A 17523-nucleotide genomic window follows, 5' to 3' on the forward strand; every position below is an offset into this window, starting at 1 on the left:
AGGAAGTTTTCTGATGAAATCGAAAAAACGTCCTTTGATAAATTTGACAAGGTGATTTTAAGTTAAAAAATACGATTTCATGAGAAATTGAAACGATGCCTGAGGGGAATAACAGGGGTTCCTTCAAAGAAAATTCAGATAAATTAGGCAGAAAATTTATTTTGCCGGGGCGCAAAACACAGACATTTAAAAGACGGCTGTGATTCTACTAGTCCACATAAAAGGAATTGGTTGTCTCTTTAACTGTTATTACATTGTTATGCGTACTACTATTTGATTTATATAAGATTTATTTTTCAAATAAACAAAGGTTTCTTTGGGTAATAAGGATTTGGTTAGGATGTCGGCCAAATTCTGGTTGGTTGACATATACCCATGTAGATAACTTCATGAGGTACTCAGTCGCCGCCATCTTACATTGGTATCAAATGCATAAAACACCCTGTATCTCATAAACGAAATGATTTAGGACATGTTTCAACACTGATTCAGACTATCCAAATCATAATGAATGCATATACCTACATTTATTTGATGAATAAATGAATTATTATAACAACTTTTTTATGCTTTGCATGGAAACACAAGGAAATTGTAAAAAAATATATTAAACTATCTACATTAAAATTCCATTTTTAAAGTATCATTTGTGTCATTTTTTGAATTAATGAATGACTTTAGAAGAGCCCATCGACATTCCAACTCTTCCAATGGATTTTTCTCCAGATTACAAGGAAATGTCCCATAATCCATGGTTTTTTCACTTTTGAAATCTTATGAAGGATTAAGGAAATATATAAAGCTAAAAGAGATACTTCTTGAACCTAAATATTAAACTGCAAGATAGTGATTAGATCACTGTCGCTAAAGGAAATACAAGATATTTATTGAATCAAAAAAATATAGAATAGAATTATAAAATTTCGGGCTTCCTAGCCGAGGTTTTGAGGTTTCTTAAATAACCTTCCACCTACAATTACGGTAGGAGTCTTTAGACCTGTTTAGGTGATATATTGGAGCTGCATTCGTAATGGTTATTTCACCACTATTTTACTAAATGTTTCACATGTAATTGACGAATGTTCTATTATGCCAAATGGTATTCTACCGCAATGTTGAAATCTGTGATAATGTGACCTCTCCTCAATGGATGAAATAATTGGACTATTCTGAAAATCCGAATTATATGAAATCCATTGTCAGGTAAAAAACCTGATCAGATTACGGCTAGAAAGCCCAGAAGAAAAAAAAATCCCTCAATTTATCCGGTTCACTACACTTATGGTAGTGTTGAAAAGCCCCGAGTCGAGTACAACTTTCAGGGTTACAGCACGAAAGTTGCTCGAAGTTTCAAGGATGAAATTTTTTTGACAAACAGGAGTTCTAATACTAATATATTATACTGGTACATATAGTGGGAAGGGAGCTCTTGGAAAGTACGGTAACCGATATAAATTCATATCTCGGGATATAATTCCATTAATGAAGTCACGTTAATAAAACAGTTTTCATTGGGCATCATGGAGGCATCGAAGGTATAGCAACAATATAGCTTGATTTATATTTACCAATTAGCGTTAAGGGCGTTTAATAAAAAGATCTGAAACACGAGAAAATTTTTTAATGGTGATAATGGAAGACTTTGCAGGAGATAAGCAATCAAGAAAAATTCAACAGATTATGTATTTTTCTATGCAGCTAGACCAATGAGAATGAATTGGTGTTCCAGAAAAACATTTGTTGCAGCAATTGATACGGTTAAGGAAGTGCTATATTTGAACAGTTTATTGGAAGATTTAACATTTGGTAATTCAAAAGTGATTTTGAAATGGACCAAGTGCAATAAATATTACGAAAAATGGACTGTTCAATAAACGTTACATATACACATAATATATGTAAGATTTCATTTTGTTAATGAAAAGGCCAGAGAAAATCTTTTAAAAATTGAATATTTGTGTACAGGAAATAATGTTGCACATATATTCACAAAAGCCTTGAATACTGTTAAATTTCAAAAATATAAAGCCATGTTAGTGAATTGAGTTGAAGTTTTTTTTAAGAGTCTAGATTTGAATAGATGTATTTGAATGTTATCCTTATTTAATTTTTCTGTTGAGATTTCGTAATAGTTAAAAAAATGAATTTTTTCAAATTTTTAAGAGATGGTGTTAGGGCAAAATATTTTATTCAGTTATATATGTGCTTGACCTCAATAGCAGATGAAGATTAGGCAATTGAAAGATGTAGTATTAACGATAAACGATATATGTTTTTTTTTCAGTGGAATATAGTTTTTAGTACTATACGAGTTCTAATTCCTTGAAATATAAAATCTTCCACAGTTGATATGAAATCAAATGAAGTAAAATAAAAACCTTCATTCAAATGCAAATTTTAACATCTAGGGGGGGTTCTCAAAAATTTGTTTTGGTTTTGAGATTTTTTCGGGGGGTTCCGGTTATGATTGATCCGGGGGGTAATACCCCCCGGGAACCCCCATTGATCCAACACTAATTGAGACGAACCTCATCGTTTGAGACAATTGGAACAAAATTGAGGTATATATCCAAAGTTCTAAATTTGAAGACATGAACAACAAGTGCATAGAGGTTGAAGTCGACACTTTGAACACATCCTAAGAGCGTATGAAAGGAATTAAATTTTTTATTGATAATATTCAGACTTTTATACATTATCATTTGTTAAGGATCTTTTTCAGTCATTATATGTTATGGAGTTCGATTTTGAAATTCCGGACAATAAAACATAATGTTTCAAAAAACTTGAATTAACTCTGATTTAAAGCCCAGGATTTTAACAAATTCGATAAACTATTCCCTCGATGCCCTCGCACAACAGAAATTAACTTGAACACAAATTCTTCAATACTTTTTCTTGCCAAATGAAAACTATTTTCAGTTGAAAATTAAGAGATTACAGGCTTGAGATCAAATGGTAGCAAGCTGTTCACTAAGAACATGCAGATAAAAAATGAGGATGGAAATGTGTACCATCTGATTTGATGAATGTATCTGAAAGCATTTTTTCTGCTCTTTCTATATATGTATGTATTTGTCAACAATTATACAAATTGTACAAAATGAAATTTCTGATTACGGACCTGGAACGCCTAATTTTTTTTTACAAACTCTTCTCTCTAATATAATATCAAAAAGATGAGTTTATGAAGAAAAATTTCGCCATTTCATTTAGTATAATTGGTTATAACCAATCACACTAAACATCACCATGACCGGTTGACTACTTCGAAAGTTGTTATGGAAATATTGTATTTTTTTGGTTGTTTTGCTTGAATTTTTTATGATCCTGATGACAGGGTTTTGATTGAATTGTGCCATAAGACTTCATTCTCGTAAATATTATCTAAAATGGTTACTTCAGTACTTAATCAATTCGAAAAGGATACAACCGAATTTAATTTTTTTGTCATAACAAAAGTGTGACAATGTCCCCAATTTGAAGGCTAAAATAATATCTCTGAAAATAAAATAGTTATTTTAGGAAGCTGAAATTTCAAAATAATCTAAGGGTGTTCCAGAATTCTTCATCTTGACGCTCAATGCGAAAACGACAAAAAGTTGTTTTTTTCAAATGGAATACCAATGCATTATTTTCAGATGAAATCAAAATACGCATCTAATGATGTACCATGTTCCTATACTAAATTCTAATGGTTTTAGAATTCTCTGTTTGAGTGATGGTTTTCAGGGTAACATTGAAATTCTAAAATCATTGAAAACTCAATCGAAGACTTTTTTGTTGCAGAGCATACAACTCATCATTTTGTTGATAAAAGCAATGCCAGGTTTGAGGATTTTTCCCTAAATCTGAAGATTTTTTAAATATTTTATGGAAACTGAAGAAATTCAATGTTATTTGTGATTTTTTTATAGGAATTGAAATGATGAGTAAAAGTAAATATAACAACAATATGTATAAGTGAGTAAATATACATATATGTTCGAAAAATAAAACATTTCTATATAAATACCACCAAAAGATCTCGAAAAGAGAAGATAAAAATAAGAAGAAAAAAGAAACAAAAGTGAGCAATTTGTTTGACAAATGTGGTGGATTATGTTCAGTTCCGACTTTTTCCAGTCTTCCTACATTGGGCCTTGTGCGAGCCAAAAGGAGCAGAGTGTGAGCAAATGTCAATTAATCAGACAACTCAATATGATGAAGTGAATACAAGCAGTGTACAATTTCAGTAGTGATTGTACAAAATTCTAAATTTGGAGAAAGCACATCTAAAAAGATTGTTTCAAGGCAATAATAGGACATTGAGAGAACATAATGAATCTATTGATTCATAAAAAATAAAAAATCATACAGCATAGAAGTTCAACAGCAAAAATGAAAATATATCTTCCCCTTTTTTTAGGCTCACATCCTGTTTTTTCCAACTCAATCATGCGATTCGTTAGATGTTGAGATCCAGGAGTCTTTCCAAAATATATCGATGTCACTAATTGAAAAAAAAATTAAGCATCTGAACTACCAAAGATGTCTGCAAAACGAATTCCACAAAAAGTTGACATTACATACATCTGAAGTATCAAATTAACAAACAAGACAACTTGAATCTGGGAACACAATAAGACAGTTAAAAGATAAGTGGAGAAAGAAGATGAGACTAAGAAATTCTACAGTAATAGGTACAGCAGGATCAATAACCAATGATGAAACCACAATAACAAATTAAGGAAGAGAAGCTCAAAATAAAACACCCTGGTTTTTCATTTTGAAAATAAAAACTGGAGAAATGGATCAAGTAATAAAAGATTATCTCAATGAAAAATTAAAACCTACAGGAGAAAAATCATTGATCTTTCAAAAAGTTGACACCCATAACAAGATTAAATATAATGAATACTTTTAAATTGGAATGGATTTCAAACATAAGAAAAAGTATATGATTAAAATTTTAGCCTGTAGGTGTTGCTTTTCCACGATTCAACTTTAATTATTAGAAAATATCTCCAGATACAAAAACCATAGCCCATGCAGAATAATTCCATAAAAAATAATTAATGTTCAATGTCTCAAAAAGTAAAAATATTCTACATAATAAAACTTAAAAACTAATAGCATGTTCGACTGGCTGCACCAATGTAAATTAATTCGAATTTTTGTAGAGCTAAATGACATAATTAGTTAGAATTTATTCAAACTGGTTCAGCCAGTCGAATATGCTATTAGTTTTCTTTATTTACATCAAATAGAAAAAATTGAATTTACCTATCTGTCACATATTCTTTCATTTTGACCTTCAGAATTTCTTTTTCCTCAAGCATCTTTTCATATTTTGTATCTAAGATGAGCAAATGATTTTTCAACTCTTGAATTTGGTTCTGATAAAGATTCTGCAAAAAATGTATGTAGTAATTGAGGGTCAAATAAACATAAACAAGTGAATTTGAAGCACATGCAATGTTGCATATGCTACTAAACATATATTTGCTAGTTTTTATTAAGGACTTCAATTATAACATTGAAAATTAATTTTTGGTCTGAATAATGTTCCTTTCAATTTTTGACAAACTCACTGTATAGTTCAGACAATTGATCATTTTTAAATGGTTCCAAATGAAGAAATTTTAGAGGTAATACACTCACTGCTACATTATGATTTAATGCCTTCATTATAAGCATATCAGTTTTATTTTACTCAAATCTCGGTAAATATATTGTTGTTTCTTTATTTTGATGATGACAAATTTGTTGTTCAGTGTGTCATGTTACATATGAGTTATTGAGGTATATTGATTTTGGCCCAGAAAATGTCACAATTGTTACATGAGCAGCGAATGGGATTATTATTATGTTTATTTGAACTGGGGTCATTGTGGCTCGGTAAACCTTCCAGGAACTGCGACAATGTAGATCTTTTGTTCTCTACCCTACTTATTATTGGGAACCCACGGTCGTCAAGACTTTGATAAAACTGATAACCTCCTTAGGGGTCTTGGCCGTTACCTCTCGGGTATCAAGGACCCCATATGAATGGTTCTTAGGCCAGCCAGCTCTGGACACTTGCATACCTTGTGTTCGGCTGTTTCTGCTTCTGATCCACAGAGCCTGCAAATCTCATCTGCTGAGTTTCCCATATGGTGCAAATGATGTTTATACTGACAGTACCTACAGCAGTCCCACCATCAACCGAAGTCGGCTCATGACAGCTTCAAGAACTTTCTGGCGCAGGTAGGTGAAATCAAAACTAATTTCTTGGCCTGAATAAGTCCGGGAGTGTTTGTCCAGTTATTCAACTCCGATTGCTGGACAGCTGCTCTATATTGGTATTTTCCTAGCCCACAGAAAGACTCAGGTGCAGCAGGTGTTAACCTTGATGCACTTTTTGCAAGTTCATCGGCTTTTTCATTTCCTTCAACACCACAGTGCACTAGGTGGTCAGTTTTGATCGTTTCAAAGGGCGCTTCAAAATCGAAGATGATTTTACCAAGAGGTTTCAATCTAGTTGATTCAATATCCTCATATGTCCAACCCAGTAGGAGCTTTCCATTGAGGGAAATTCTTATTGCTTCTAGCAGGCTACATTTCCTCACATGTAGATGTAGGCAAGTCAAGTATGACCTCCAGGAGGAAAATTCAGAATTTCGTATTATCAAGAATATGACATATTAATGCTATAGATGAAGGAGAAATAGAACCAAAATAAAAAAAGTTCTATTTATTTTTATTACCTATCGAAACCTTTCTTTGGATTTTGGATGCTTTTCGATCAAAGAACAAAGATTATAATGCAGTTATAATACATTCTTTAGAGACTAATTTCATATTCTATACAGTAAAACCTGGAATGTTCGCCTCAAACTAGTCCTTACCAATTCCTCATTCTTTTGTTCAATCTCAGAAATATGACCAGTAATTGACAAATCAAATTCCTTCGCATCTTTTGAAATAGAACTTGTTGGATCTCAAAAAAAAAAAGAAATCATTACATAATTATTATTTGTTCATAGTAATACTACCAGAAATTAAACGATTTAATTGGATGAAATTATCTTTAGAATGTTCGGTATTTAGCAATCTGCTGGCAGAATAAAGGAAACTTTCATTTAAGGTCTCATTATTAATTTCTGACATATTTTAATCGAAAAAATTTCAAATAACAACGTCAGGATACCAAAGCAAATTATAAATTAATATATGTAACTGCTGGATTTGGAGGTACTACTGGTGCTTGGATTTGAAATGGAATCATAGATTCATATTTATTTATTCCACAGCACAGATAATCTTTGGTTATATGTGAGATGCATAGAATACCTATTCTATGCATCTTAGTTATATGGTCAAGATCATTGAACTAATAATAATAATGGTTTTATTAATTCTATGGTCAAGATAGATAGAATCACAGACTAACTAAGTAATCTGTGATAGAATGTGATAGAGATGTTAAGATCATAGAGCTTAATACTTCATGTCTAATAATTAGACCGTAAACGCTCTATTACTGATGATGTCACACAACGACATTGGGCGCGTTCAGCAGACACAACAGTTGTGGAAAAGTTGTCAATATTCTATGAATTTTCTGCTGAACGCGTTCGATCAGTTTCCGCTAGGGAGCGGTCGCTATTTTCGGTAGCGAATTTATTTTAAGAGTCTGTTTACACCACACTGCTTGGGAAGCACAGGGGTCGCAACGTGAAGGGGCAAGAGCGGGTGGGCGTCGACTATCGTAGTAAAAATATCGAGACCGTATTAGGCCCTCAGCCCAGATAGAATGAATTTGTAACGCATTGAGATGATCTCGTTTCTTTCTCGAGTTCTACTAGTGCATGTCGGAATAAGCAGCCGCATTTTCGACATTTTGATGAAATGAAATGATTGTCAAATGGTCACCTATGATTATGGTTGTAAAGACGGTTTCTTTATAATAAGAACAGAGTTGAGAAACAAGAACTGTTTTTCAGGTTTTGAAAAAGACTACTTTCCATAATTACTTGATATCGAATTGAGAATTGAACTACGCTTTGATATACCATTATCCTCATTTTTTGAATTTGAATTTATGAATTAAATGGAATGAATTTTGAAATATCTAATCCGAAATGAAAAAGTTTCATTGAGGAATTTTGATGAACTCATTCCATAAATATCTACAGTTTTAAGGAATAGTACTTTTTTCTAATTAAAAAAAAATCAGCTTGGTTCATAATGATATATTTCTAATTGCCTTCTGTTTTCTTCAATTTTTCTTATCCTGAAGATCTAGTTTGTATTGAGGATCCTTATTTTTAAGCCTTTATGTCTTAGGTCAATTATTACAGGTAAAACACAGTTCTAATGAAATTTTCCTTCGAAAAACTCTCCATCGATGTTGACTTCGATGAATAAAGTGTCCTTCAAAGTTCCCACGACAAAAGCATTTTTCTCTTTCAGCTATAGGTATTTAATTGTCCCTGAACTTGAAAATAATAATTCTGACTTTGTTTCAATCGATATTCCTGATAATCAGTTTTTCCAAATATGTGATTTGTTTCCTTTCAATAGCGTCCTTTATCATATTATTTCTTATGGAAGAAGGGCATTTGATTTTAATTGAATGATTACCTTTTTCAAAAATGCCATCTGGAGAAGGACCTAGACCTTTTTTTATTAATAAAAAGGCCACTGTTTGTGATCTTCGAGCACAATTCATTCTCTAATAGACGCTTCGCTCGATCTTCATTATTTTTTCCCAATCTATAGCTTTTGCAGAAAAATGTTTATATAAAATGCTTTCAACTGTTGAGCAATAACTTGACATAGAAGGCATTTTACATATTTTTCCAAATATTGAAGCCGTCAACAATTTCCTCCTCTGCTGATGCCAATCAGCGGAATCAGTTTGAAGCCGTGTTTTCAGCTCAATTTCTTTATGAGCTTCTTCTGTTTTGATTAAACCCCTTATTATTATCTGGCCCTGCAGAGAACTGTAGCTTCCAGCCCCTTCTTCTTTTTCTTTTTGAAGACACTACTTCGTTCCATTCTCTTCACCGTTTGTCCTGGACTACGACCTATCATATCTTTGTGTATAGCGTATAGCGGTTTTTTTATTCTTTGCAACAACTACTGCCTAACAAGGACTTTGGTAGCATCTTCTCAAAGCGTAATTAATTATTTAACCTCTTACTCTTTGATCATAGCATTGAATTGTTCCACAATGTTCGTTGTTACATTTTCTATGAGACTTCTGGCATGTAGTGCTAAATATCTCACCGCCTGCATAATTTTCTTCTCTACATCGAACTGTCACAAATCTTGCAGATAGTTGTCTTAATCAGCTACTTTTTTCTCACAAAAGTAGCCCAATGTGGCACAATTCTTATGTTCACCAAATATATGACTGACGCTATCAATAATATCCATCTTCAAAAAATTGATTTTATCTTCATGCGTTTTTTCCTTTTCTGAATTGTACAGATTTTAATATAGCCGTTCTGCATCGTGAAATATTTTTGCTGATCACATTCTTCAACGGTCCTAGAACACTACATGCTTTCGAGAGTTCTCGTAGTTTGTTACAGTAGTTCCTCAGTAAATGATTGGTACATTTTATTTTCTGAACTGTACAATGTTCATAAGGTCTACTATCAAGAATTGTTGTCCCCATCGACAATCATTTTGCTGTATCAAGTTGTACATATGTAAACTGGAACAAAATCCTTCAGCTTCCATGGCGGTCGAAGATGAATTCCAATTTTTATAGCATATATTTTCCAGTTTGCATCCCAACAATTGTAGGAACTCCGGGAGTTAATTATAATTTCCCCAGTTTCGATAAGATCGTTTAGCCCAACTACCATCACAAAATACCGTTATTGAAGGTGTACCATTTATGTCGATACTTCCACATTCGATCGCTTATTTCACTTCTTCTGCTGCGGCTTCTTCCATAGATTTCAACGCTATCTGTTCCCAGGCATTACATACTTCATTGTGTACTCTTTTATTTTGAAATTATTATAGTTATGATCATTGTAAAAAATTTTGAATGATTTTCTGTTACCTACTTCTGAATAAACTTTCTTTCTTCTTTTTTCCTTATTACAGTGAAAATGAAAAACAAGGGAAATTCATATCATTTCTATTTTCTTCAGTTGTGCATAACCATCACCAGGATTCAAGACACTACTGACGGCGGATGTGCTTATATCAAGTATTTCTGGATGTTCTGGACGTATACGTATCGGTACAAAAATAGACCATTTTAAATCTTTACTCCGAAATTGCCTTCTTTCAGGTACCTGTGCAATGCTGAACCTACCTAGAAACTGTCAAATTGTCCAGCAATGAAATTATACGGTACACAAAAGAGTACCGAATAACCTTTATTTACAACTGATGTTTATCTGATGTGGCAATAAAATCGTGAAATAACTCAAATAAATTTACACGAAATCACTTCTTGTTAACTTCCAAAGTATTATCCTCAAGCACAATACCGAATCTAAGAGAGCTTCAGAACTTCCCAAATTTTGTATTATATGAAATATGGTAAAAACAACTCCTTTTTGGTAACGTGTAAGATGTCTTAAAACCAGATGTATGAACTGATTAGCTTTTGTTTTGCCAATTTTGAGAATATTAGTTAAGCTTCGTTATGTCAACTGTAGGTAGCGCTATCAACAAATTAAAATTCTTGTTATTTATTATTTACGAGTTTTGTGCCATTATGTACAGGGTGGGCAAATTTCGATGTTTTAGCACTACAACTTTTAAACCAGAGGTGATAGACAAAATCTGATACCCACTTCTCGATCTCTTTTTCTGAGAAACTATCAAGGGTAGTATTCATTTTTGGCCACCTTCTTTTGTTTTCGAGTTATAAGCGAAAATTGGAAAAATGGCGATATCGAAAAACATTCATATCTACGTTGATATTGATGATAGAGCTCTGAAATTTAAACATTATACAGGCACTTTTTTACGTAGAATCCAGTGGCGTACTCGTTTTTTCAAAAGGGCTTTTAATTACGAAGCTATGACCCAAAGTTATGTTTTTTGAAATGGGAACACTATATTTCTGTGACATTTTTTGAAAGCTTAATTTTTCCTGATTTCAAAAATATATAACATCATATGGTTAGTATTAATATAAACAATAGAAAATGGTCAAAAACCTTTTTTACCTAAGATTCTCATTATTTTTATGGTTTCAACTGTTGAGCACATAAAAATTGAGCTTCCTATAACAAGAGTAGTGTCCTTCCATCAATCTGATTATTTCTATGCTTTTTACTAATTTATACAAAATTCGAATCTAGGTATATTTTATAAATTTTTCTTCTAAAAATAGATTCGGAAATAACGAAAAGATCCACAGGATCGATTGTTTCAATCGAAAGAGTTGTAATGAGATGGATGCATCAGAAGATTATTTTCATAGGTCTCCAGATTGAATACGCATAGTTTATTCAAAGTCACTTGAACTATTCCATAAAAACTCTTGGCCATAGATGCACCTTTGAAGTGGATACCGCGATCTGCAAAATACCGGGGTTTATCTAAAAGTATTGTTAGGCAATAAATTCACTGGGCCCAAAGGAATTTCTGGAAACTTGGACAAACCTTGTATAATTGAAATATTCATCTTCCTCCAAGTGACTTTGGATATACTATACCAATCCATTTCAAATAGCACATGAAACAATGCATATATGATTGAACAATTTAATTACGAAGGGAATTAGTAAAAATCATAGAAAAAATCAGATTAACGGAAGGAAAAAAATATCTGTTATAGGAAGCTCAATTTTTATGTGCTCAACAGTTGAAACCATAAAAATAATGAGAATCTTAGGTAAAAAAGGGTTTTTGACCATTTTCTATTATTTATATTGATACGAACCATATGATGTTATATATTTTTGAAATCAGGAAAAATTAAGCTTTCAAAAAATGTCACAGAAATATAGTGTTCCCATTTAAAAAAACATAACTTTGGGTCATAGCTTCGTAATTAAAAACCCTTTTGAAAATACGAGTACGCCACTGGATTCTACGTAAAAAAGTGCCTGTATAATGTTTAAATTTCAGAGCTCTATCATCAATATCAACGTAGATATGAATGTTTTTCGATATCGCCATTTTTCCAATTTTCGCTTATAACTCGAAAACAAAAGAAGGTGGCCAAAAATGAATACTACCCTTGATAGTTTCTCAGAAAAAGAGATCGAGAAGTGGGTATCAGATTTTGTCAATCACCTCTGGTTTAAAAGTTGTAGTGCTAAAACATCGAAATTTGCCCACCCTGTACCTATATATGTATATATTTCATTATAGTTATGATCTAAGGAAGTAATCCTTGTAATTGAAATACCAATAAACTCTCTCTCTATTTCAAATATTTGAATTCATTCCAGTAAACGTTTCGTGTTTTGTTTCACGACTTTTTTTTTTTAGACGTCTTAGTAACGTGTTGAGTAAGTGATAAGTGACATTTGTTTTGGGACGAAATTTGAATTTCAAACATAGCAAAGATAGAAACTTTTAGATATTGTTTTAATAATATTACTTATGATGTGACAGAAACTCCACAAATTCATCAGAGACTACAAAATGGTAAGTAAATGCGTGAAATGTTATAGGTTAATGTTTTTGTTGATTGAAATAAAAATTTTCTGTTCTAAATGATATCCTAATCGGAACGCAGTTTTTTTTTTCGTACTAAGAAAAAAATTACTTTTTACAGATATTGTTTTCTGCCAGAATTACTTTGAGGGGAACGCTTCAAATCGGACCATGCGACAGAATTATGCGATTAAAGCGTGGAAATATTTAAGTTATTCATGGATATTCATATTATTGCAACAAACGGATACCTAATTTTTTCGTTTGCTATTCTAGGAGACCCCAACATGAAATGGGATTGTAATAAAACAAAACTACTAATTTGTTGTTATAAGGAGAGGGTTGAAGACTTCCGCAACCCTAAAATGAAGAAAAAGAAATGGTCCAATATAAAAGAGGTATTTAACAGCAAAGGTTGTAACATAAATGAGGATGAATTAGACAGAAAATGGAGGAATTTAAAAAAGACATAATATACAAAACTATTGGACGAAACAAAATCTACCGGAGGGAAAAGAGTCTCTTGGCAATATTTTGATGACTTCGAGGACATTTTCAAAAGAAATGAGTGCATAAATTTGCCCCCTACTAGGTCTTCATTTAATATGTCATTACCGATTTGCCCCCCTTCAACGGAATCCTTCAATTCCAATCAGTCATCAACTTTAGCGAATATAACAAACTTGATTTCATTATCATCCTCAGAGTGTCCTGATTCACCCTGCATTTCAAAAGAATCAAATTCTAGAAAAAGACCTCGATCTGAAAGTAATGATACGTCAGAAGAGGAAAGAGAAAAAAAGGACGCGAAATAAACCATTATATGATCATAAAAAAAAATGGTTGAAATTGAAGAGAGGCGATTGGACCTCCTTTCCCAAATATCGAAGGATTTGAAGGAACAGACTAGGTTGATGGCTGAAAAGAATAGGTTAACGGCAGAAAGGAATGAGATATTAAGGAATTTGATACCTAACAACTCAAAAGAAAAGAACTAATATAAAAATCAACTCGCAAATTTATTTTATATGGACCACTTGATAATACGGGAAAGATCCTACAATTGCATAAATAAGATTTCATTTATTGTTACATTTTGTGTTGAATTTGAATGAATAAATAAATATTGAATTTTTTACACTTGTTATGAATGTATTAGCTTAAAAGCCTCTGTGCCAGTTTTGTAGTATGAAATAAATGATTTAAAAAAAAAATTATATTTTTTCTTGATTACTTTTGGTTCAATATAATAAGTATATTTGCACCTAAAAACTCAGAACAGGGATTCTACTCATGAGTTTCACATAATTTATTTAACAGTTATATTTATATCTAGGTAGAATTTATTAGATTTTTAGTCAAATTTGATAGTTCCACTGGAAGGGAAGCTTATATGAAGAACTTAAGAATTATGCTGTGAATTGTTTATTAAGTTTATTGACATTAATATTAGGGGTAGGAAAACTAAGAATATACATAATATAAAGACTTTATTTCAAATATTTCATTAACAACTATTGTCCATATAATAAATTGGCCAAATCCATTCTTTTCTGTGACCCCACATTCCTATCTGCTACTTCATCATCATTGGAATTAGCATTATTAATTTCACTATTGTCTGCCTCAACATTTTCTTCATTCTCACCATCTTTTATGATGATGTAATTATGCAGAATGCATGCTGCGAATATGTCGCAAGCTGTTTCTGGATGCCATATGTCCAGATATTTTAATTTCCTAAATTTGCCTTCAAGTCACCCAAAAGCTCTTTCTATCACTGCATTCACTGCTCTAGCAGTACTATGCCTTATGTTATAATTTCTTTGGATATCTGTCAGATACCCATTGTTAACAAATGGTGTCATAACATTTGTTAAGGCATATGCAGAATCTGCAAGAATATGAAAGTTTGGTGCCATGTGCTGAATATGATTATATATAGGACTATTCCTAAAAACACGGGCATCATGAACTCGATAGGAGTTCTCCTGTCAGTGTTCGGAATCCAAACAAACAAACAAAACAAATACGCTCTTATTAGTGATGACGTCTCACACCGCCATTTTAGTTCTTCTGTCAGTGTTCGGAATCCAAACAAACAAATTGTCATTCAAATTAGTACGTTGTCGTTGAAGAAATTGGCTTATTTTGATAAAAATATTATTTAAGGAACGATTTTACTATTAATTGATATATATATATATATATATATATATATATATATATATATATATATATATATATATATATATATATATATATATATATATAAACAGAAGGCACGAGATTAATGCCATTAAGTTCGAACTTGAAGTTCAATTAATAAACACGGCTTTTTACAAAATCTGGGGAATGATACAGGATTCAAACTTACCGGTATTAACCTCGTTCCTTCTGTCTATCAATTAATACCGAAATCGTTCCTCAAATACTCTTATTTATCAAAATAAGCCAATTTCTTCAACGACAACGTACTAATTTGAATGACAATTTGTTTGTTTGGATTCCGAACACTGACAGGAGAACTAAAATGGCGGTGTGTGACGTCATCACTAATAGAGCGTATGATAACTTGAGACGTGTTTTCGATCCCAGATGATGGTCGGAGATCTGAACACCAAGTATCTTGCATGTCATAGTAGAATCACCAACCTGAACGGAAAAATTCTGAACGACTTTGCAAACAATAGGTACTCAAGAAATTGTTATAGACGCACCGAATGAGCCAACACACCACGGGCCACAGGTCGCCCAGGCGTATTGGACATTTCAAAGAAAAATATTCCAGTAGATCATCGGATGACAGCCCTATTTGAGATTAGTTCCGATCACAATCCTCTTTAGGTTCATCTAGGGATCTAGGGGACGAATTCGATCTGGATCCACCGACAACAAAGTCATGGACCGATTGGCACTGGACTACAGAATATGGATCAGATTAAGCTTTTATCTGACCCCAAGTATTATCAAAATTTCATTGGACGCTTCGACGCGAGTTTCTTCTTTCCCTATACGTAAGAACTTGGCCCCTGAAGATATATTCCTTACCAGAGAGAAGCACAGAATGAGGTGTAGAGCTCAGAAAATACACAGTTCTGAAGACCGTCGAGTGTTCAATTAGTTCAATGCTAGAGTCAAAGACAATGAGACAGTGTCTGGTGAATGGCAAAACCACTGCGCTCAGATAAAAAACCAACCTCACCGATTCACGGTCTAGAAGGAACGATGATATATATAGTCCAAAAGAAAACGCGGAAATTTTCGCAGCTAATCTTGAGAGCCTATGCAGCCCTAATTATTGGCTGCGCCCGATCAGTCTTCTTTCGTGCACAAGGAAGATAACGGAAGCGGTTATTCAGAAAAGATTGATGGCAATAAAGGAAGAAAAGTTCATACAGTTGAAACAGTTCGGTTTTTAACGCCAACACTCCACTGTGTAACAAGTGATACGAAAAACATAACAAATCACGGATGGGTTTATCCGAAAACATCTCACAGGGTCTGTGAGACATTCTTGGACGTGGCCAAAGCGTTCGATAATGTATGGTATAAAGGTCTGCTACACAAAATGCGGCCGGTTTCCCACTGTCCATTGTTCAACTTGTAGCCTTTTACCTATATTCTCGCAAGTTTAGAAAAAAAGCATTATAAATTATTGTTATTGTTTTTGCCAATAAAGGATTATTATAAAGTTGACGGAGTGCTGTCTTCAGAGGGGGCACTTTCAGTCGGTCTCAGGCAAGTAGAGAGGAGCGATACCGTGATTCCTAAATCACGTTGTGAAAAGTGAACGTTGTTACTTTATGATATCAGTGAAATTAACGCGTGACATGATCACTGCTAAGGAATTGGATTCGGTTAAGTGGAGTGCTGTGCTTGTTATCAATATTTGTATAAATTACCCAAATTTAAGCTCGTTTATCTCTGCATCTCGAATTGATGACATTTTCTTTCAATTCCTAACAGGGGTAAAAGAGCTAGCCAAAGATATATATTCTTTAGAGTTAACAGATTTGTGATGTCCTTATGGATATGAATAATTTTGGATATCGAATAAAAAATAATACACACAAATTCAAACGTAAATATATAATAGAGAAATAAATAAATAATAAAATTCTAATTTTAATGCCACCACCAATTAGGCAGTTATTCAGCAGATATCATTTCTTCGTAGCAAGTATTATGATAGAACACTACAAAAATACTTTTTAAAGCCGACGACGAAGTTGCCGATGGATGCTGGGATTTTCATGAAAAATATACAATTATGCTAGTCGAAAAAGGTTCCGAAGCCATAGAAAAATCTGGTTTTAAAATTTACGATTGCAATTTGCAACAAGGAATACAACGCTGTGAGAATTATGACACGGACAGTGATATGCCCTGGAACGAAACGATATGTTCAAACGGTGATCACGTCACGCTCTGTACTCGTTTTGCGGACCTGCGACTATCTGTGAAATTCTGATATCAGTGATTAAATCACAGTACTTGAAATATCGCTCATCTCTACTGGTAAGGATCTCTGCTATCACCGTCACGGAGAAAAGCTCCATGGAACGATTCTTCTTGCCAGTTCATGGTGTCCTAAAATGGCAAAGAAATACCTGCAAGAAGCTGTCTCAGAAGATATGGTCGATAAAGAATTGAAGTGAACCCTGAGAATAGCGAGGCTGTTTCCTTCAGCCCAAGGACACGTTGTAATGTTCGGTATGAGGATCGAATGGAGAGACGAGGCCGAGTGTCTGGGATTTATATCTGACAAGAAGCTCACTTGAACATGAGATTTACAGTAATTCGATAGGAAAGTGTGTTTTCCGCACTTAACAGCTTGACCGAACAACGCTAAGCGGAGTCTGCAGTCTCTTGCGGAAAGGTATCACTTTCCACACTTGTTAGGAAAATAAC

At 33.1% G+C, this 17523-nt stretch overlaps 1 protein-coding gene across 4 annotated transcripts; it reads right to left on the bottom strand.

Annotated features, from left to right (window-relative positions):
* Nucleotides 1-590: 590 nt before the first annotated feature.
* Nucleotides 591-7274, bottom strand: LOC123688815. Of its 4 annotated transcripts, XM_045627536.1 has the most exons (5): nucleotides 7017-7270; nucleotides 6870-6961; nucleotides 5266-5390; nucleotides 3431-3501; nucleotides 591-773 (listed from the first exon to the last, which is right to left on the bottom strand). In XM_045627536.1, exons 1-5 carry the CDS (start codon nucleotides 7129-7131, stop codon nucleotides 622-624), a joined length of 555 nt encoding a protein of 184 aa, XP_045483492.1. In that variant the 5' UTR covers nucleotides 7132-7270; the 3' UTR covers nucleotides 591-621. The 4 variants fall into 4 exon arrangements, with proteins under 4 accessions (XP_045483492.1, XP_045483494.1, XP_045483493.1 ...); XM_045627538.1 differs by lacking the exon at nucleotides 3431-3501 and having other exon boundaries at nucleotides 591-802; nucleotides 7017-7274; XM_045627537.1 differs by lacking the exons at nucleotides 6870-6961; nucleotides 7017-7270 and adding an exon at nucleotides 5644-5784.
* Between the last annotated feature and the right edge of the window lie 10249 nt (nucleotides 7275-17523).

The sequence above is a fragment of the Harmonia axyridis genome, chromosome 1 (genome assembly GCF_914767665.1).
Source record: "Harmonia axyridis chromosome 1, icHarAxyr1.1, whole genome shotgun sequence".
Lineage (NCBI taxonomy): Eukaryota > Metazoa > Arthropoda > Insecta > Coleoptera > Coccinellidae > Harmonia > Harmonia axyridis.